General features: G+C 38.4%; 1 protein-coding gene across 3 annotated transcripts; it reads right to left on the bottom strand.

The window, feature by feature from the left end:
* Nucleotides 1–2,674: 2,674 nt before the first annotated feature.
* LOC127453889 (cytosolic 5'-nucleotidase 3-like) lies at nucleotides 2,675–18,792 on the bottom strand. 3 transcript variants are annotated; one of them, XM_051720642.1, is made up of 9 exons: nucleotides 18,567–18,792; nucleotides 10,161–10,259; nucleotides 5,158–5,227; nucleotides 4,982–5,028; nucleotides 4,815–4,900; nucleotides 4,650–4,739; nucleotides 3,840–4,002; nucleotides 3,487–3,687; nucleotides 2,675–3,388 (listed from the first exon to the last, which is right to left on the bottom strand). In XM_051720642.1, the coding sequence occupies exons 1-9, from the start codon at nucleotides 18,702–18,704 to the stop codon at nucleotides 3,287–3,289; spliced, it is 996 nt and encodes a 331-aa protein (XP_051576602.1). In that variant the 5' UTR covers nucleotides 18,705–18,792; the 3' UTR covers nucleotides 2,675–3,286. The 3 variants fall into 3 exon arrangements, with proteins under 3 accessions (XP_051576602.1, XP_051576603.1, XP_051576604.1); XM_051720643.1 differs by lacking the exon at nucleotides 18,567–18,792 and adding an exon at nucleotides 10,883–10,929; XM_051720644.1 differs by lacking the exon at nucleotides 18,567–18,792 and adding an exon at nucleotides 10,887–10,904 and having other exon boundaries at nucleotides 10,161–10,261.
* Nucleotides 18,793–22,752: the final 3,960 nt, after the last annotated feature.

The raw sequence follows: 22,752 nt of genomic DNA, 5'->3' as shown, positions 1-22,752 counted from the left end.
CATTTTTATTTATTTATTTATTTATTATCATTTTTTTTTTTTTTTTTTGTGAGTGTGTGCTGGTTCCGCTAGAGGCTGGAGTTTGTTTTGTGGAGGAACACACCTTCAGGACAGTTATGTGGATGAATCTACACGTTCTTTGTGTTTATCCCACCTATTGGCTGGAGTTTGTTTTATAGATTATCTTCTGTTGTGTAATTCTGTTTTACAAAATTTGTATAGAAACACCAGAGTTGAGCAATCCGATGGCAAAGTTGTCGCGGGGGGCTCTCGTAGGCGTACATGGACTGTTTGAGTTTAGAGGGATGGATGCCGATTGGCGCTGACATTCAACAGGGTTAATGCACACCTTTTTCATTTTTCTGTTTGTTTGGGGTTTGATTGTTGCACTAATGTGGAATGTGGTCTTTATAATTTATAGCTGACACACAATCTATTTTTTCTAATAACTTCAACTTCTCTCAAGAGATTATGGGAGAAAGGTTTAAACTTGGTATTGGAGGAGGGAGTGTGGGCTAGGATTCTAAAAAATGTCAAGTCTATATCTACAGATGCAAGGGTGCATCTGATGCAATTTAAGATTTTACATTGAGTCTATTGGACCCCCTCTAGATTGTATAGGCTTGGTCTTAAAGACACACCCACCTGCTGGTGATGCCAATCAGAAGATGGGGACACAACACATGTTTTTTGGGATATGTTAAGATCCAAGAATTTTGGTTGAGGGTTCAGAGCTTTATGTGTGACGTATTGGACACTCAATTAAAATTTTGCCCCAGACTCTGTATCTTAGGAGATGGGGCAGTTATTAATATTGGGGATAATCATTTAAAAAGTTTGGGGGGAGGGGTTCAATGTATATAATTGATTCCGTATTTTATGTTGTGTTTGTTTGTCTTATGAATGGAATCAATAAAAATTGTTAATAAAAAAATAAATAATAATAATAAATAAAAAATAATTAAAACAAAGACCACAATGCTGTCTTTACTCATCTAACTTGCACAAAAAACACAGATTCTATATCTCTCAAAAACATGGAAAAAACTTCGTGAAACAGTTATGTCAAATTAGGTAAATAAATGCTTTAACAGAGTTGTTCAAGTTGTCCAAAAACCTGGAAGAGTATTCGCCATGGCTTACCTTAGTATTTTTTCTTATGGGTTTTAACGCTGCCTTCATGTGCTATCGGAATTATCCTACTTCCCACTTCTGAAGTTGCAATTATGAGTACGTGGTGTTCAAATGCTTTGTTGTCAGAAAGAACAGGAAACATGGACGATGCCAGGTCCATTCATACATAACATACTGTACATTACTCCATTAGCTTGCTGACGTTAATGGAATTTGGGTCAAATGCAAGCTATTTTAACGGTGTAAAAATGTACAACATGCATCAAATGGTTGTTGATATACATAAATGAATATGATCGAAACGGCAAGACCTGACAATTAGCTGTGTTAAGAAAAATGAATAAAACCACTGCAGAAACCATACTCTCCTCTGCCATTTTGAAAGTTTATGACTCCTCAGGTATCAAAATTATTGCTGAGTTTCCCAGTCATAATTACAACTTGAAGGGTCGTTCATTACAACTTCTGAGTAGGAAACTCGTATCATAATAACGATAATTCCGATAGCACGTGAAGGTAGCATTTTAATGGGGTTGAGATATGACTGTGTATAATTTATGCTGTAGAACAAAACGTCCACATATCTTCAAGTAATCTTTACCACAGACCTTATTTTACACATGTTGAAAACCCCATTAAAAAAAACCCATAGGAAAATTCAGAGGGAACCATGGCAAATTAGCCTTTTGGGTTCGCCTACAAATTGACGTCACGGCTATTTAGAACGGTCTATTAAGTGCGCGTGTGGGTAATTGAAGGCCACAAAGGATGAACTTGATGCATTCTCCAAAATACGGCGAACGAAGGCTGTGAAACGAGGCTGTCTTCCAGGGTTCCTCTCAATTGAGACTGCCTTCAACAGTGCTTCATGATGTGGCAGCCGAGATATCCAGCCTAACTGGGCTGCAGCCTTCTTATTGAGAAGCACCCATAGAGTATGTAGCTTTGGAAACTCCATTTCATTTTTGTGAATCGATTTGTTTGACTTTTTATGTAAATTAACTAATTCAAATAAATGATTCACCAATTGACTTGAACCCATGCGTAGAAGTCACTGCATTTTTTTTTAAAGCAAAGTATTATGGTAACTGCAGCTGTTAATCACGTTTTCGACTCGTTAATATAAACTTTATATATTTATAAATTATGTTCAATTTAGGATGTTTATTTAGTATGAATTTGTGTTCAATTTAATGAATTTATGTAATGTCACCCTAATTGAAATAGTCATTGTTTTTGAGCCAGATAAACTCTTTTTATTTGATAGGTATATTAGGCCTTTTGAAGCATTTACTGTAGTTTCTGTAGCTACCTTTTTTTTTTAGTTGCTACATTTTTTGTGGAGGTTCTAATGTAGACTGTTCTTCATATCAAGGATTTGTTCAGATGTTTGTAAATCTGTGAAATAATTCTGTAGGAATCTGTTGGTATCACAATTGTTTAAGCCAAATATAAAAGATCTGAGAGCAATTGTATCGAGAGCTAACAATGTGCAGCTAATGCCAACATTCATACAAGTATTATCTCACAAAACATCAAATACTCATGAGAAACTAATTTTATTGCCCACTTCACAAGTGATCAGGAGGTAGTGCAAATTTGAACACCAAAAGCAGTTTGATCGATTATGATGACAAAACATTTTCACAGGACAAAACGCACCAAGGTAGTACTGTAACATAAAACATGTAGTAGTATTGCTTTTATTTTTTTCTGTGCATGCAGCATGCATACTCACATGAAATATAAAGTTCCATGAGAACTGTAACAGCTCTTACGATTTTAAAAGTGCACATCATGTGAAGAACGATCATGAACATGAAACATCTGTTGGGCTTCCATCTGCAGTGTGCACCATCCTTACATTTATTGCAAACACTAAATACAAAGTTTCCATATCAAAAATACAGCAAACAATAATTTTCTTTTCTTTTGATATTTGATAACACCGAGATGCAACAACGGCAGGGTGTTTATTAAAATAGTTCATTATGAAGACAGAACTTGACTTTAAAAAGGTCACAGGATGTATATATATGACTTGTGAGGCGTGCAGACAGAAGGAGCTTTGCCTCGGTGCTGGTTTTATCCAGGAGACTCGGAAAATCCTGGAATTTGAGTCTTATCCCAGCAGGCTGTGCTGTGGCATCAATTATAAGATCTTCTGCAGAATTGAATTAGGCACTTCAAGAGTTTCATCCCTCACTAGGACAATATCATAAGAGTCCATGTACTTTTCCAACCGTTCTTCTACCTGTAAACACACAAAACAAACAACATTATTAATCAGTGACATTTCGTAAATGGTCACGACAACAGGCCTGTGTTGAGCGATGAGAAATAAATCACCACCTTATCATTGAGAAAGCCGATCTTGAGGATGTTTTCCACGTTGGGCACGCCGTCTGCCATGTTGAGATCACCAAGTGAGTCTCCAAGCAGAATAATGTTGCCATTGTCCTTCAGTTGTTTGAAGTACTCGGTGTTCCTCAGAGCGCCATCATGCTTATTGTAAACATGGATCAGTTCTCCTTTAAAGCCTTTCAAAACACCCTGAGACAATATGTCATATTTCCATAAGCCAGCTTTATTCCACATCAACAGATGATCATTACACGCAAAATGATCCACGAGTTCAATAAAAGCAAATCATGTTTGAGAAGAATGTGACCTGATAATGTTTTATAAAGACCATCGAGACTCACGTTCTCATCAAAGTCCATGAAGTTGGACACGACTTTGATGTTGGGGTGGTAGACACCAGCCTGTCTGATCACTTCCTCCAGCACGTCTCCCAGACCCGCCGAGAAGATGAACACGGGAACGACGTGCTGCTGCAGCCGATCAAAGAACTGCTCGTAACCTTCCCTGTCACATGCGGCCAAACACATGTGAAACATCAGATCCAGCCAAACATCTCCAGTGATTTTTTTGTTTTGTTTATCCTCTTTTCTCCCCAATTTTGGAATGCCCAATTCCCACTACTTACTAGGTCCTCGTGGTGGCGCGGGTACTCACCTCAGTCCGGGTGGCAGAGGACAAGTCTCAGTTGCCTCCCCTTCTGAGACAGTCAATCCGCGCATCTTACCAAGTGGCTCGTTGTGCATGACACCGTGGAGAATCACAGCATGTGGAGGCTCATGCTACTCTCCGCGACCCATGCACAACTTACCACGTGCCCCATTGAGAGTGAGAACCACTTAATTGCGACCACGAGGAGGTTACCCCATGTGACTCTACCCTCCCTAGCAACCAGCCCAATCTGGTTGCTTAGGAGACCAGGCTGGATTCACTCAGCACACCCTGGATTCGCGACTCCAGGGGTGGTAGTCAGCGTCAATACTCTCTGGCTACCCAGGCCCCCACTCCAGTGATGTGTTTTAAGAAATTATGCCACAGGGAGGGGTGGGGGGAAATACTTCTGCTACATTTGTCTTCACAAAACTACAGGGTGTAGCTGCTGCAATTCAAACATGTGTTCATTTGTTGCTGAAAGTGAATGGACAAGTTTATACCTGAGACAAATGTCTGATTCTCGCACCACCTCGGGGAGTTTGGTCCTCTGCAATTTCTGCTCCACTAATAACGTGTGTGACTTAAAATACCTGAAGGAAAGAAAGGGTAAATGTATTTATTTTTGCCTTTTGAGTGATAAATTCATGTGCGATATGGTCACTCACCACTCCACCATAAACGGATATTTCTCCTCCATGGTCAGATGAGGGTCTATCTCTATAGGGTAATATGTCTCCTTAAGCTTCAGCAGCTGAAGGAAGAACATTTTTACCATGTGGATACATCCCAAAAACACACTGTTATTGCAGTAATGATTTGGAAAATGACATACCATCTTCCTACAATCTTCAGTAACCAGCTTGCAATTGTCAATAACATCTGTTAACGCAAAAAGTACAGATCAGTATATCCCAAAGACACATTTTTATGTGATTTCGAAAAATGCCAGTCAATTAAGATTCATCTGCATTTATATTCTGAGGAAAGTTAGGGTTGGTTGGTACTCACTATGACATGTTGGGCAGCGCCTTCCGTTTACAGCAAACCTGGTTAACGTCATATCAAAATCTGTGATGATCTGAAGGACAGAAACAAAACAGTCAGCAGTATGAATATATGGGAACATTTCTGTTTGCAAAAGTTTACATCAGAGGTCATCAATAAGCAGACTGTGATCCAGATTTGGACTCAAGATGCATATAATTTTTTTCTGGTAAATTAATTAATTAATTATGAATTATAAATTATGAATTAATCATGAACAATTTTTGTAACAGATTTCTGTTCACTGATTTCCCATCACAAAGTTTTACTTATTGTAAACTTTTGCACACAATGTACGAAAAAAAATTCAGTTTAGTATTTTTTTATTTTATTTGTGACTAGGGTATTTATAATGTCCCTTAATGGTACAACTGAATGTGCATTTATCCGCCAATGTAGAAGCAACACCGCTCTACAATACAGTTTTCAGCTGCAGTGCTGCCCCTCTACTGAATCCACAGCATAAAACACTCTTATGAGCCGTTCTTTTTAATTAATCAAAAATATTTAGTCAGAGCAGTTACTGATTTAATCTCACTGATCTGGAAGTTATGACTTTCGTCATGTCCAGCTCTAAATAGTTTATAAATAAACTTAAATTGGTTCGAAATGAAACAGTTAGAGTGCTGACTAGAACCAAGAAATATGATCATAGCTCCATTTTACCATTACTGCGTCGGCTACCTGTTAAATTTTGTATTAATTTAAAAATTCTGTTAACTACTTACAAAGCTTTGAATTGTCCAGCTCCACAGTACTGAAGTGACATTCTTTCACGTTATATTCCATCACATTTACTATGATCGCAAAATTCTGGCCTCTTAATAATACCTAGAATATCAAAATCCACAAAAGGAGGGAGATTTGGCTCCTAAACTATGGAATAGTCTTCCTAGCATTGTTTGGGACTCAGACACACTCTCTCAGTTTAATCTAGACTATAGACTCTTATCTTTTCAGCCAGGCATACACTAATTTATCCATAGTTATGCTGCATTAGTTAGGTCTGCCGGAACTGGAAACACTTCTCAAATTCTAAAACTCTGGCATCTACGCCAATATTTTTCTATTTGTTTCCCTATCTCAACCTTGGGATACATATCCTAAGTTACCAGAGCAATGTGAAACATTAAGCTTTGGTTGAAGTATTTTCCAATTGTTTTGTCACAAAAATTGGTTTCAGATTGTGTGCATTCTGAAGTGCGGATCGACTGGACAATTTATGATCCCATCATCCCTCGGGAGATAATGAGATGTCACATTCAAAACTCTGGATATTATCAAATGCCAGTGAATGGTCAGATGGCTCTTTTCAACTGTAAGTGCTATATATATCAAGAAAGTTGTTCCTTGTGCTTAAATAGTGCTTGTTTCACAAAACCAGAGTAGATTATTTTCACGGTTGTTTTTATTACATCATATATTCTGGTTGCCGAACAATGCCCACATTCCCAAATGAAGTACGTCCTATACGGACGTGTGACGCAAATCTTGTCATCAGCAGAGTGCTCGAGCACTGAACGCGCGCAGCCTGATTTTTCTAACCACGCGTCTTTGAGTGCCCAGAATGCGTATGGGCCTGGAGGTATTTGCACTAATTAGTGGGTGCACAAGGTGGCAACACTCACATTTGAGCTGTTGCTGTCACGAAGAAGCGCTAGAACAGCTAAAACATCAGGAGATGAAGGTAAAAATTAGTGGATGTGCAAGTCAAGAGCATGTGTGTGTGAGGAGGTCTGGAGATACCTGAATTTGTATAACTGGAGTCTGAAGGACTATAAAGACATCTTTATGGGTCTAAACTACTGAAGAGAAATAGTCCAGCATTTCACAGCAGTCACAGCACGCACTAACCACCTGTGTATGTGCGCACAGTTATATGGAGTATATTCTGACAGGCTCCCATTCGACTGTACACAAACTCTGAGCATTCACGTCAAACTGGAAGTATACCAACGGTTTAACCCTATCCATAAACTAACCTAGCCCTAACCGCTGCCGCTTCACACCTAGGGTTTTGTTTATCTTCTTTTTTGTTAATTTTATTCTGTGTTTTTTTCCATCACATACTAAACATATCCGTGTAATGGACAATCTTAGATTTAATCCAAACGAATTTTTGCATGTTGTTGCGCACTGATCTGTGTGACTGGACTGCTGTGACTGAGACCATCATGTGTTCTCGCTTCGTGCTTGATGTCGCGCTGTTCATCCGTGAGAGCTGCAGGTTGTAGTGGTTTGTTTCATCACTCCAGCAGGAACCTTTTTTTTTTTATTTATCTGGGACATTTTATCTTTCCTCTTGCACTCACTCTGTTTGGATTGTCTGGTGGATCACACTCCTGCTGATCAATACCATCATTCTGAACTATATGGTTGACTTGGCCACTGTTGTTGTCTGTAGTATGTATATTGTTTGTTGTTGTATTGTTTGGTTTGCTTGTTTTGTTTAGATGTACTTTTATATTTGAGCACTTGCTGAAAGAGCTATATAAAGTAAACATGTTATTATTGTCAGTGTTAGTAACTCGGTCAATTGCATGATACAGGTTGTCATGTGATATTAACCCACTTGATGTAAAAATATCTGCTTTTATTGAGCTACTGATATGGTTGGAATCTTCATCTAAAGCGCGTGTACATCATTTTAAAATTATTTAAAAAAGTGATATTCATGTCTTTGTGTAAAATATTTTAATTAACAAATACTCACCGAGTGTATCTTTGAAGGCTGAAAAGTGCTTTTGTCCTTGTGTATATGTTTGACACTCTATATTGTACAACCCCAATTCCGAAAAGGTTGGGACAGTATGAAAGATGTTAATAAAAACAAAAATGAGTGATTTGTAAATTATAATCACCCTTTGCTATATTGAAAGCACTACAACCACACATTATATGATGTTTTAATCTGTAAATTTCATTTTTTTTTTTTTTTTTTTAAATGTACAGTAATTTCAAATTAGATGATTGCAACACACTCCAAAAAAGTTGGGACAGTCGAGTGTTTACCATTGTAAAACATCACCATTTCTTCTAATAACACTTATTAAGCATTTGGGCACTGAAGACACGTTTGTTTGTTGAGTTTAGAAAGTGGAATTTCCCCCCATTCATCCATTATCTAAGTCTTTAGCTGCACAATTGTACGGGGTCTTCATTGCTGTATGGTGTGCTTCATAATGCGCCACACATTCTAAACTGGGGACAGATCAGGACTGCAGGCAGGCCAGTCTAGCACCCACACTCTCTGCTTACACAGCCATGCACTTGTAATCCGGGCAGTATGTGGTTTGAATTTATTCTGCTGGAAAATGCTGGGATGGCAGTATATGTTGCTCCAAAATACAAAACAAAAATTGTATATATCTTTCTGCATAATGGTGCCCTCACAAATGTGCGAGTTACCCATGCTATGGGCACTGACACACCCTGGCCCATACAGACACTGGATTTTGGACCTGACGCTAATAACAGCTTGGATGGTCCTTTTCCTCTTTGGGCCGGATAACACAATGGCTTTGTTTTTCAAAAACAAAAAAACACAGTTCCACTGTTCTACTTTCCATCTAAGATGAGACCGAGCCCACAGAAATCGGCAAAGCTTCTGGACAGTGTTGATGTAGGGCTTCTCCTTTACATAGTAAAGTCTTAACTTGCATCTGTGGATGCAGCGGCGAGTGGTGTTGACTAACAAAGGTTTACTAAAGTTATCCCAAGCCCATGTTCATGATATCCATTACAGATGAATACCGTTTTTTAAGACAGTAACGTCTGAGGGATCAGAGATCACACACATTCAGAAATGGTTTTCGTTTTGCCCTTTACGCACCGAGATTTGACCAGATTCCTTGAATCTTTTAACTATATTGTGCACTGTAGAGGGTGAAATGTCCAAAATCCTTCCAATTTGTCTTTGGGGAACATTGTTCTCAAAGTTCTGGATTATTTGCTGAAGCATCTGTTGGCTAATTGACAAGTCTCGAATGATCCTTGCTCTTGAAGGACCAGGCTGTTTTTGGAGGCTCCCTATATACTATGACATGATTACCTCACCTGTTTAACATCTCCTGTTTCACATCGCCTAGTTATTTCAAATTGTTATTAGTCTTAAATTGCCCGTTTCAACCTTTTTGGAGTGTGTTACAATCATCTGATTTGAAATTACTGTACATAAAAAAAAAAAAAAAAAAAAAAAAAAACTCAAGGTAAAACATCATATAATGCGTAGTTGTAGTACTTTCAATGTAGCAAAGGGTGATTATAATTTACAAATCACTCCTTTTTGTTTTATTAGCATTTTTCATACCATCACAACTTTTTCGGAATTGGGGTTGTATATACAGTATAATATGTTATAAATTGCTTATGTGTGTATTTCTCTTGTTATACCCTCTTTATGTATCCCCTGTTATGTACTCCTGTATATTATGCTGCATTAATAAATAAAAAAAATTAAATTACAGACCGCTACCGTCTCGGACCCCCGTAGAAGACCCTTGAGCTACATATTATGAGTTTTGTTGTAATGAAATATGATAGCACATTTTTTGTTTGCTTATATTTTTTTAATATATGGTTACTGTAGGACCAATTATTGGATAGCAAGAAATTAAAAAAATCTCTGAAAAGTCGTAAACATGCCTTAAGCAAGAATTACATTTATCACTGCTCTATAAATATCTGAAATAATCTCATTATTTGGCAGTAGATTACTGAGGGAATTAAATGCAATATAAATTGCATTTCTTATTTCTTAATATTTTTTTTACCTCAAAAGTATAATTAATAGAACCATTAATGAATCATTAAATTTCTTGGGATTCCCATTCCTATTTGTGACTCTATACTATAAACCAGCAGTCTTTGACTATTTACGATTAATTGTTCCTTTCTTTTATAAGATATTATGGCTACCAACAAATGACCTATTTAAGCACAGGCAGGTATGCTGATGGTGTCTGTACCTGCAGTTTAGATGCTCCACCCTTAATGAGACTGCAGATGATCTGCTCCACCCGCTCAGGGTCTCTGATGTGAACCGTGTTCTTCTCAAACTCCGGCATCTGCAGTCACACAACGTAAACCACACACGGAAAGAACCAATGAGATTAAAGTGATCAATAGGCATGCTTAATTATTTCCGCCCCTTTCCTTAATGCTCTGCTGATGTCACTGCAGAGGGGGAGGAGCCCGAAGAGAGCAGATGCAGGAGTCAATCTTCAGAGTCTTTATGAAGAAACCCACTGTGGCAGATGCGAACAACTGCTATATATTACAAGTACAGTTTTTACGTAATGAGCAAGACAACTTACATTTCTACTTACCTACATTATTACTAGTGCTCAAATAAGCCCCCCCGCACACAGTTTTAAACAATTCAATTTAATTGCCATTAAGAATTTCAGCCATTGCATGTATGCATTCATAACACACAAAAGCAAAGTGCAACAACAAACCCAATCCAAGAGTCACCTTTCAAAGCCAGTCAATTATGCAACTCAATTTGTTCTAGTGCAAATCCACATTAAGCTTGCATGTAAGTTTGTTTTTTCACACATATAACAACTTTGTCATAATAGAAAATAAAATACTGACTTTATAAACATACACTATGTAACATGATGAGTAAACAAACACTGGTACATCCAGTAATAACTCTCTGTATATAAATAGCTTGTAATCATACCTCTCTCTCTCTCTCTCTCTCTTCCAGGCACCGTGTCAAACAGAAAAGAAAATTATTTCTTGTGTAACACTCGCTTATAAAGAGCTGCCACACAGGGGGCGTCGCCTCAGAACTGATAACACCCCATAATCTTAAACTACGCAGGCAATCACATGACCCAAACACACACACAAACAAACATCCATCTAAACACACACATACACACTCAATGCATATCCAAAAACACAACACAAACAAACAGAATCTGTGCTAATGACACAGGTGAAGCTCGAGTTCAGTTGGGTAAGAGTTAGTTTAAGAGACCTGTTCACCACTTAAATATTGGCGTCTATAAAAATGAAAGAATGAAGCCAGACAGTGGTTGTGTACAGCTCCACTAACTAAATTATGCTGAGCGCAAGGCCTAAGGTGATCTCCTCCTATCTCAGAGTGAGTGGTATGTGTGGTTCATAGGTCAGGGTTCTACAGCTCTACCCGGCTTTGAGTTACAGAACTAAATTATCAGAAACAATGAGTGTTGAAACTGTTATGGTTCATATATTTGAGCAGTAAATGTGTTCCACCCACATAAAATTCACAGTCGTGTTGGTACGTCAATCTGTTTCTGATTCCAGTGATGGCGTATATCTTTAATCATTACATACTAATCAATTCACTACTTTACATCTCTATGTACACTGCAATTTTTTCCCCACTCTAGAGGTCAAATATGTTTACTCATACTGAGCATTAAGACACAATGCTGCTTAACACAAATAGGCATAATATCATACAACATACTTAAATACACCGATGAGCCAAAAAATTATGACCACCTGCCTAATATGCTATTGTTCCTCCATGTGCCGCCAAAACAGCGCCGACCCGCTGAGGCATGGTCACTACAAGGCACTTGAATGTGTCCTGTGGTATCTGGTAGGGATGGGCATTTTGGTCATTTTGTCTATGAGTACTCAGACTAATTACTCGAGTACTCATCGAGTACTCAAGGGGCGATTACATGTTCATAACTGTATATATACTAACATGTCTGACAAACATCTATGGCTGCCACATTGTGTCTTGTTGTTCCAGTGTATTGTCTATTCATTATTATAAGCTGTTATAAAATAATATGTTACAAAATGTACAAAAGATTCAAAATATAATGCATCATATTTTGTCATTATGTGAAGATTCGCTGTCCAACTCTGAAAGAATGGGCACAACGCACGTCTGTCTGTTCTTCCTTCAGGTTACCGTAGTAATCTTAGAAAGTGCGCACCAGTTTTTTTAGTGACTGTCTGAACTGTCTATTTCAAATAACAGGAGATGCCATATCCATTGCGTTTTAATATGTGTGCTAAGGTGAAGTTCAGGTTTGGAAGATGCTGCATTATGTTCCATTTAACTAGCTGTTTGAAACACTCACCTGATGTACACTGCCACACGCACCTGGTGTATGTGTAAGTGTGTGTGTCCCCAAATGTTCGCTCTAGTGAGGAAAGACGTGATGCTCTGTATTGTCGTTGATGTGATTCATGAAGCGTTCCATTCAACTCGGAGAGTCTGAATTTCCACCTTTCAACTGAGGAACGTGCAATGGAATGTCACTTTATATCGGACATCTAACTTGGAAACTCGAGCGGAAATCTTCATTTATTCGTCGAGATGCAGGTGTGTGTTACGTCACGCAGGGCAGGGAGGTTTAGTCAGTGACAAACATTCACTTTTATTAAATAATATCCATTAACGAGTCAAAGTTCTTACATTAAATGATGATAAAGCGTGTTAAGCAAACATTTTGCAGAGACAGGTTTTCAAAACACGGTTAATTACACTCTCTTTGTATTGATTATTGTAACGATAGCATTGAAGCATCGTATCAGTTTGTTTGCCATGACAAGTCTCTGATAATCAATGTACCCCTCAAAACCACAACATAATCAATCTCAAAATTAAAAATAAGCTCCCTTTGACATGTTTGTGTTTAGTTGTCAGGTAATTGTCACAGGGTTTCGAATTAAGTGAAGTCACATCATGCGTGATCACTATCGATCATCGTTTTCATGATCAATCATTGCTGCCACGTCCGAGTACCCGAGTCCTCGTGCCCATCCCTAGTATCTGGCACCAAGCAATTAGCAGCAGATCCTTCAAATCCTGTAAATTGCGAGGTGGAGCTGCCATGGATCAGAATTGTTGGTCCAGCACATCCAACAGATGCTCAATCGGATTGAGATCTGGAGAATTTGGTGGCCTGGGCAACACCTTGAACTCTTCGTCATGTTCCTCAAATCATTCCCAATGTGTGCAGTGTGGCATGGCGCATTATCCTGCTGAAAGAGGGCACTGCCATCAGGGAACACCATTGCCATGAAGGGGTGTACTTGGTCTGCAACGATGTTTAGGTAGGTGGCATGTGACAAACTGACGTCCACATCAATGGCCAAACCCAGGGATTCCCAGCAGAACATTGCCCAGAGCATCACACTCCCTCCAACGGTTTGAATTCATATAAGAGACAGAATTCATGCAACAGTATAGAGCAGTGGTTCCCAAACTTTTAACAGTGATGTACCCCTCCAAATATTCAACATCCTTTTATGTACCCCCTCTCTAACGCATAGATAACTTTCACACAAGGTATTTTGAAAATATGTATATTTAACACAATTATCTTTGTAAAACAACTCCCTTATATTAAACATGTTATATTTGTATGTTTTGTACATATTGAATAAATGGCTTACCGATTGAGATGGGTATGCTAGATATGATATAACTGCATAACTTGAAAACTCCCCCATCATCGTGTCACGGTATGCAAGAATAGCGGTCGGTTCTGTGCCTGGAATTGTGCATCACTGCAGGTACGTCATTGCCGGCAGACTTTGAGCATTTCTGGTAAGTATCTGTGCAATTGCGTGGTCAGCTCAAGGTGCTTTTTTAAAAACATCATGCAAGAATGTAAAAACAGGTCTCTTGCATGCAAGGAAATGTGAGTGAAAATTATTTGGTAGCACCAGATGTCTGACACCTGTCAAAGCTTATGAACTTATACCAGCAGAATCAAAACTCCCTATGCATCTAACCTTAAATACAAATTATGTTTTAAACTGCAAAAAAAAAAAAAAAAAAAACAACAAAAAAAAAAACAGACAAACTAAAATTGTGGACGACTGACATGTGCGAGACTGGTAAAACAGTGAAGTATCAATTTTACTTGCTATCACAAAGCTACGTCACCTAGCAGTGGCTTACACTTACTTAGCAGTAGGGCTGGCGAAAAAAGATACTTGTGTGACACACGACGCATGAGTAAGACGCATTTGCCGGCTAAGTTTATTATTAACCTTAAAAGATAAGGTTATTTGATTGCATATTTATCTGACCTTTATGACAACCATTATGGTGTTTCTACACTAGAGGGCACACAAAATGATTTTTGCCAGTGAGAAATACATGAACTGGGTTTGAATGTATTTTAGACTGTGATGAAATTAAAAAGAACGGTAAATCTCAGAATTTTATTTGCATACCCCCATTGTCACCTCACGTACCCCAGTTTGAGAAACACTGGTATAAAGGACTTTAAAATGTTTAAATCCAGCATGCATTTAATGTTTAATGTTAAAAGTGCCTTAATAACCTACATATTTGCACGGTCACCTTTTGCAATATTTGGTTTACCGCGAAAGTTCACGAACGTTTATTGTGTTATTTGTCGGGAGTTGGTACTTGGGCACAAAGAACGTTTATTGCCATGGATTTGCCAAACACAATCTCAGATAGCAGGGAATAAAGTGCACAGTGAGCTATGAGCCTAAATAGCACAATACATAGATCTTCAAATGATAAAATCACATTAAAGTCCAACAAAACTTATCTCCACAGTGCATCCTGGTGCCATCACTTCCCCAGGAAAATGGCGAATGCGTTCACGGCCATCCACATGATGTAAAAGAAAAACTCATCGGACCAGGCGACCTTCTTCCACTACTCCAAGGTCCAGTTCCGACGCTCGCATGGGGTCATCACGGGCACTCTACGGCTACGCAGCCCCATACACAGCCCCATACGCAGCAGGGTGTGATGCACTGTGTGTTGCCACATTCCTTCCATAACCATCATTAAAATTTTCTGTGACTTTTGCCACAGTAGACCTGTCGGTTCCAAGGACAAATTAAGAACTGACAGGCCCACCATGGAGGCCCCCCTTGACGTGTCACGTGACTACGTTCACTTTTATGCGACTCTTGGCAGATTTGGCTGGATTTTTCAAATTGACGGAAGAAAAGTTTGGAGCAATGTCTTACACGACCAGTTATTTGTACTTTTTAATTATGAACTGATCCAAAATCATGCGTTATTAATAGCGATGTGCATGGAATTCAAATACCAAAATCACTATTTGGTTATTCTGCATGTGTTTAGAGGTCTTCAACCCGATCTGAGTCCGACAGTACCCCATAAACCTACAGGTTTTGGGCCAGGTTCGGGTCAGTATTTCAAGTAGGCTATAGGGCGAATTATTTGCTGTTTGCACATGCGTCGAGGTCATTTAAACACGCACTGGACGGACATCTTTGATCATTGTGCCACAACTCACTTTTAAGTTTAAAATAAGTTAAATATTTATAAACGCATCACAAGACATCTGCGTTCTGTTTCATAATTCGTTGTGCAGGACCATCACATTTTTTTAGACACTGTTAACTTAAAAATAATTTCAATATTTATTAACGTATCGCGAGACACCTGTGTTCTGTTTCACCATTAGTTGCGCTGCATCAAGCTTTTTCAGTGCTGGTGTCACAAATCAACATTCTGATGAAGTTCAGGTTGCAAAGAGGACTTCATGTGACTGTTACACATGATTCCATATTGTTTATCACCTGGCAAAGATTCAGCGCTTGATAAACGGTAAGTCATTTTTCCCCCCATTTTGCTCTGTGTACAGATAATAATTACACAAGTTAAATGTGGAAACATTTATAAATCAAAGCATCCCGAAGAGGTTTATAAACCATAGCGTTCGCTGCCTCATGAAAAGTGAACCTGCCTGGCAGAATTACGCATTTTCCATTGGTTAAGAATAGGCCTATGTTGCAGGCAGTGACAGAGGTTATTTTTGTTCAACTTTAATGTGATTTTATCATTTGAAGATCTATGTATTGTGCTATTTAGACTCATAGCTCACTGTGCACTTTATTCCCTGCTTATCTGAGATCGTGTTTGACATATCCATGGCAATAAACGTTCTTTATTCCGAAGTCTCGACTCCTGACAAATTATACAATAATCGTTCGTGAACTCTCACGGTAAACCAAATATTTCAAAAGGTTACTGTGCACATATTTAGGGTATTAAAGTACATTTAACATTAAATGCATGCAGGACTTCAACGTTTTAAAGTCCTCTATACTGTTGCACGAATTCTGTCTCTTATATGAATTTAAACCATCAGATTTGTACACAGCCAGGGTAAACTGCACCTTATCTTTGTGTTTGGAAGCATTTTGAAAATCAGATGCTGTTCTCTGTAGTGCTTCAAATAAACGTGCTGCGCCTGTGATACGCGGATTCACTCGAGTGCCTTTGCTCGCGCTGCTGTTGTCCAGCAAGCATTCCGCCGAACAAATGGTATTTCACATAAGGCTGACATTTACGTGGATTTATAATAGGTATCTCAAAATAAATAATTTATTTAGAGCTCGGGCCTTTTGGGTTAAGAAGACCCTGGGCAACGGCCCAATCGGCCCAGTGGTTAATCCATCCCTGGTCGGTTCGGACCAGACGGGATGGCTTTCTATGCCCTCGTGCATCGATGAGCCTTGGGCACCCAACACCCTGTTGCCGGTTTGTCCCTCCTCGGACCACTGTGGTAGGTACTCACCACTGCTGAGCGGGAGCACCCCACAAGCCTTGCCATTTCAGAGATGCTCTGACCCAGTAGTCTGGCTATAACAATTTGGCTCTTGTCAGTGTCGCTCAGGTCTTTCCTCCTGCCCATTTCTCCTGCATTCAACACGCTGACTACGAGAACTGATTGTTCACTTATCATCTAATCTACCCAGACATTGACATGTGGTCTTGTTAGGAGATGATCAGTGTTATTCATTTCACCTGTGAGTGGTCATAATGGTTTGGCTCATTGGTGTATAATATTTTCTATGATTAAATTCAGTTTGCATTAACTGAACTTCTGTTGTAATGACAATATTTATTTCAGAATGATGTGTTTAATGTGATGTGACTGCACTAGGATTAATGTGTTACCCAATAAATCCTCTATAATGGCGTTTTGGGTCTTTTCAACAATGAGTTCACTGATCAATTCAGCTTTTGCTCATCTGTTGCAGAGCAACTTATGAAGTATATTTAACAGATATGTTTGCCAACAGACAGTAACAGACCTTTGCTTTCTCCAATAAGCTTGGAAACAAAATGAACTTATAAACAGTGTTGGGTAAATTACTCAAATTAAGTAATCCACTACAAACTACTGCTCTAATATTGTAATCACATTACTTTACTAATTACTTCAATGGAAAAGTAATCCCATTACTAATAGATTTACTTTTAAGTTACTCTCTAAAACACTTTGCTCAACAAAATTCAGTGTCTATATCTCCAAGTTTATTGTCACAAATACTTTAACTGTCACAGAAACTCAGACGTACATATGAACATACATGTGTAACCCAAATAATGCACTTAAAATGATTTAATTGAAAGTCAGTAACTGTAATCGGATTACGAGAATTCAAAATATAACATGCTACACTACTTTTTTTACTTAAAAGTTATTACATTACAGTAACTAATTACTTTGTAATCTGATTGCACCCAGCACTGCTTATACAAAACAATGCATCAACATTATACACGGTTTCTAATTTAAATAAATACATGCTCTACATACATTTATAAAATGATCCAGTTCTGAAAAAGCAAATGAAGGTTAATGCTGTCACAGTTTTCTAACAAAAAACTTACCATGGTATTTTGGTGAAAACTATAGTTACCATGCAAAAATTTTGAAAGAGTTTTTATACATTAGTGTTTTCCCATACAGAAATCTGATAAATGGCAAAATGGCTTTATTTATATGGTTTTTGCTGAAAATGGTCACATATTTGCAAATATATTTCCAAATACTACAAAAATGTCCATTTTCATATATGCAACATATATTTTCCCAAACGGCCGTTATTGTAGTATTTGGAAATATGTGTTGCATATATGTGCAAATATCTGGCCCTTTTTATATCAGTGAAAACCATATATCATTTTTTGTTGTTGTTGCAATATTTCTGATTTTTGCATGGGTTAATCATCATTACTATGTAGAGCCTTTCGATAACAAAAAAACAAAAATAGTATTTGTAAAAAGTATTAACTAGACTGGAAGTGACAGTGACACAACAGTATTTATTCTCAGTAGAGATTCAGACTACTGGATTACATCTACAGCCCATCTACACTGAACGCGACGCGACTGACGCGCGGGGCACAGTGCACAGTTCACACAACTGTCCTCGCGCCGAACGCTCCCGTTGAAAACATCGCAGACAGCTGTCAAGTGTCAACGCATCCGAGCTTTGTTGTGTGTAAAGGGGAGCGTTCTATTTTTGCCGCGTCGCTCGCTCGCAGTGTAGACCGGCTGCGCGTTACACAAATTGAAAGCGTATGCGCTCACCATTTCGATTATCTTGGTTTTCTTGCCTGCTCTCTGTTTTTTGGTGAAAATGTACTGCGCGAACACGATTCCGCCGAACAACGCGCACACAGTGGCGCTCGCCATCGCGCCCACTTTTACCACAGCGTTACTGTCCATGACCGCTCTCCTTTAAAACACAAAACCTGTCGCGCAGTTACTACGTTTTCATGGGCTGTCGGAACGGCATACTACCACACTAATCATACTATTTCTGCAGTATGCGGTATGCATCATGAAATACCCGGATGAAATACTACAGTTGTGCAGTATGCTACCACTCGACTGGAGTAACCTCGCCCTCTTTTGGAGATTCCGCCTCCATATGCTCTCCGGCCTTACCAGAGCCCGCCTGAAGGGGGGAGCCTACAAAGTCCACCGGCGAGGAGAGAAGAGGCAGTTCTTTTGAATGGATGTCTATGGAGGAGATACTTCCCGACGCTGAATAAACTGCTTTTGTGAGGAAACAGTTCATCACTTAATGCATTGACTGCCTGTCCGCCAATCTTCAACATGTTTAACACTAAATAATCCTTTTGGAGTTAACTATGTGTGGAGTTTACTACAATAAAATAGCTGTTTTATAATGGAAGTCACGGACGATTTTGCGACAGATAGGTATCAGTTTATGGCTCTCCCCATTTATTTTTTATTTTTTTATTTTTTTTTTCCTCGATGTGTCAGAAATCGTTCACTCATTCACTATTTCCCATATAGTGACTGGTAGTTAGTGCACTATATCTCAGCAGTGAATGTACGAATTGAGTGTGTGAATTCGGACGCTGAGGTATACACCGAGTGTTGGAGTTCTGGGGCTGCCACAGAAACAACATCACATATGAACTTTTAAAATACTTGTATTATTCTTATTAAATAATATATTAATAAAAAAGAGTAAACACATTTTATCAAATGTACATTATTGTATTTATTTGTTATACTTTAGTATCTTTAAACTCCAATACAAGTTGGGAAGCGTTTCTCATCTGACCATAAACAGAACCAAAGTTATCATTACCTACACTGGCTGCCAAAAGTTTAGAATAAGTACAGATTTTGCTGTTTCGGAAGGAAACTGGTACTTTAATTCACCAAAGTGGCATTCAACTGATCACAAAGTATAGTCAGGACATTACTGATGTAAAAAACAGCACCATCACTATTTGAAAAAAGTCATTTTTGATCAAATCTAGACAGCAGCCATCACTCCAACACCTAGAAAATCACTTGCCTAGAAAATCACTTGCCATTATATCAAACACTGCGGAAAGCTATTCGGTTTGTTAATTGAAGCTTAACATTGTCTTTGTGTTTGTTTTTGAGTTGCCACAGTATGCAATAGACTGGCATGTCTTAAGGTCAATATTTGGTCAAAAATGGCAAAAAAGAAACAGCTTTCTCTAGAAACTCATCAATCATTGTTTTGAGGAATGAAGGCTATGCATTGCTTGAAATTGCCAGAAAACGGAAGATTTCATACAAAGATGTACACTACAGTCTTCAAAGACAAAGGACAACTGACTCTAACAAGGACAAAAAGAGATGTGGAAGGCCAGATGTACAACTAAACAAGAGGATAAGTACATCAGAGTCTCTAGTTAGAGAAATAGATGCCTCACATGTCCTCAGCTGACAGCTTCATTGAATTCTACCCGCTCAACACCAGTTTCATGTACAACAGTAAAGAGAAGAATCAGGGGTACAGGCCTTATGGGAAGAATTGCAAAGAAAAAGCCACTTTTGAAACAGAAAAACAAAAAGAAAAGGTTAGAGTGGGCAAAGAAACACAGACATTGGACAACAGATAATCGGAAAAGAGTGTTACGGATCTTAACCCCATTGAGCTTTTGTGGGATCAGCTAGACTGTAAGGTGCGTGAGAAGTGCCCGACAAGACAGCCACACCTATGGCAAGTGCTACAGGAAGTGTGGGGTGAAATGTCACCTGAGTATCTGGGCAAACTGACAGCTAGAATGTCAAGGATCTGTAAAGCTGTCATTGCTGCACGTGGAGGATTTTTTGATGAGAACTCTTTGAAGTAGTTTAAGAAGTTCTGAACATTTTTTTTTTTTTAATAGTCTGACTATACATTGTGATCAGTTGAATGCCACTTTGGTGAATAAAAGTACCAATTTCTTTCCATAAGAGCAAAATCTGTACATTATTCCAAACTTTTGGGCTCCAGTGTATGTTATAACCGAATATTTAAATAATTCACAGAATTAGCATTTCCACTGTGTGCAGTCTCCTGAGTTAAAATAATATCACCTCTTTTCTTCAGCTTAATCGCAAAATTCTGTATAAAATATAAATAAATAGTATATTTTAAAATGTATCTGTATGTTTTGCCGCTCTATCTGTTGTTATTTTTTTATTATTATTTATTTTATTTATCTTAATTTACATGTAGTCTATATATTAATATATTTCTGTTTTATTGAACAGCAAAATGAGATATTCAATTATGAAAAGTGCTCTCATTGTGACAGGGTTTTTTTTTTATTTTTTTTTTTTTTTTTTTTTTTTACAATTAACATTTTTATTGATTCATAGACATATCACAAAGAAAAAAACATATATACATTGAATCACACTTAACCCCCACTTTTACGCCTCCCCCTCCCAATCACCCACCCTGACCTCCAAGAACATCCCTGTGGTCACAATAGGAATACACACACAAAAAAAAAAAAAAAAGAAAAGAAAATAATCATATTTAATTAAAACTAAACTACTCTCTCCAACGCCCCTCCCTGAGCATCTCCCAAAAACATTAAGTAGTTGCCCCACTTCCTATCAAACAAATTCTAAACCCCCATCCTTCTGCTTGACCCCTCCTCGAAAGCAGCCACCCTCCCCATCTCTGCACACCACTCCGGGAATGAGGGCGCTTCATCCAACTTCCATCCCCTTAAAATAACCTGCCTACCAATCATAACACTGGTCAGAGCCCAATTTTTTATGTGTTTATCCCCCAAATTTATGACCACCCCATCTCCCAAAATACAGAGTCTGGGACAAAATGAAATTTGAGTGTCCAAATTTCACACACAAAACTCTGGACCTTTAACCAAAATTCTTAGATCTTACCACACCCCCAAAAAACATGGGTTGTGTCTCCATCTTCTGATTGGCATCGACAGCAAGTGGGTTTGTCTTTAATACCAAGCCTATACAATCTATAGGGGGTCCAATAGAATCTATGTAAAGTCTTGAATTGCATAAGGCGCACCCTTGCATCTCTAGATGTAGACTTTACTTTTTTTTTTAATCCTAGCCCACACTCCCTCCTCCAATGCCAAGTTAAAATCTTTCTCCCATAATCTCTTGATAAAAGTTAAAGCTCTGACCCCCAGATTCTGAATTAGCAGGGAGTAATACACTGATGCCTCATGACCTTTTCCAAAAGCAGTAATCACCTCTCCCAGAGCATCTGCCCATTTAGGGGGGTGTGTGCTTCTCCCAAAAACAAAACAGAGCAGGTGGTGCAGCTGTAAATACCTATATAACTGAGATCTGGGAATCCCAACATGTTGAACCAAATTTACAAAAGATCTCAACACTCCACTCTAATATAGGTCACCGAGTGTAGTAACCCCCCTCACAATACACTCTGACCAGCAGAAAGGGAACCTATTAAAACATAATTTAGGGTTCAGCCATATGCTTGAGGCAACATTTAAATAAATGTCCGAATTAAACACTCTGGACACTTTTGTCCATACAGAGTGCAAATGCGAGATAACGGGGTGTAACTTAACTTCTCTGATTAGTTTGATAGAAAGGCTTTGCAATGGTGAAATAGGGGCAAGAACTTCCTGTTCAGTACAAAACCAGGGAGGGGCTCTCTCAGGGGGAAGCGACCAATGAGCCAAATGTCTAAGACCGAATGCATAATAATAAAACAAAATCTTGGGTAGGCCTAGCCCACCTTTGTCAATCGGTCTATGTAATTATTAAAATGTAATCTAAGACTCTTACCATTCCAAATGAAGGACTTCGCTATGCTATCAAATTGCTTGAAATAAGAGACGAGGACATCTACAGAGAGAGATTGTAACAGGTAGTTACATTTTGGAATACAATTCATTTTAATAACATTAACCTTCCCAATCATAGATAAATGTAATGAAGCCCACCTGCCCACATTGCTCGAAAACCTTTTTAT

Source organism: Myxocyprinus asiaticus, chromosome 16 (genome assembly GCF_019703515.2).
Source record: "Myxocyprinus asiaticus isolate MX2 ecotype Aquarium Trade chromosome 16, UBuf_Myxa_2, whole genome shotgun sequence".
Lineage (NCBI taxonomy): Eukaryota > Metazoa > Chordata > Actinopteri > Cypriniformes > Catostomidae > Myxocyprinus > Myxocyprinus asiaticus.
This window is presented reverse-complemented; position numbering and strand designations above follow the sequence as displayed.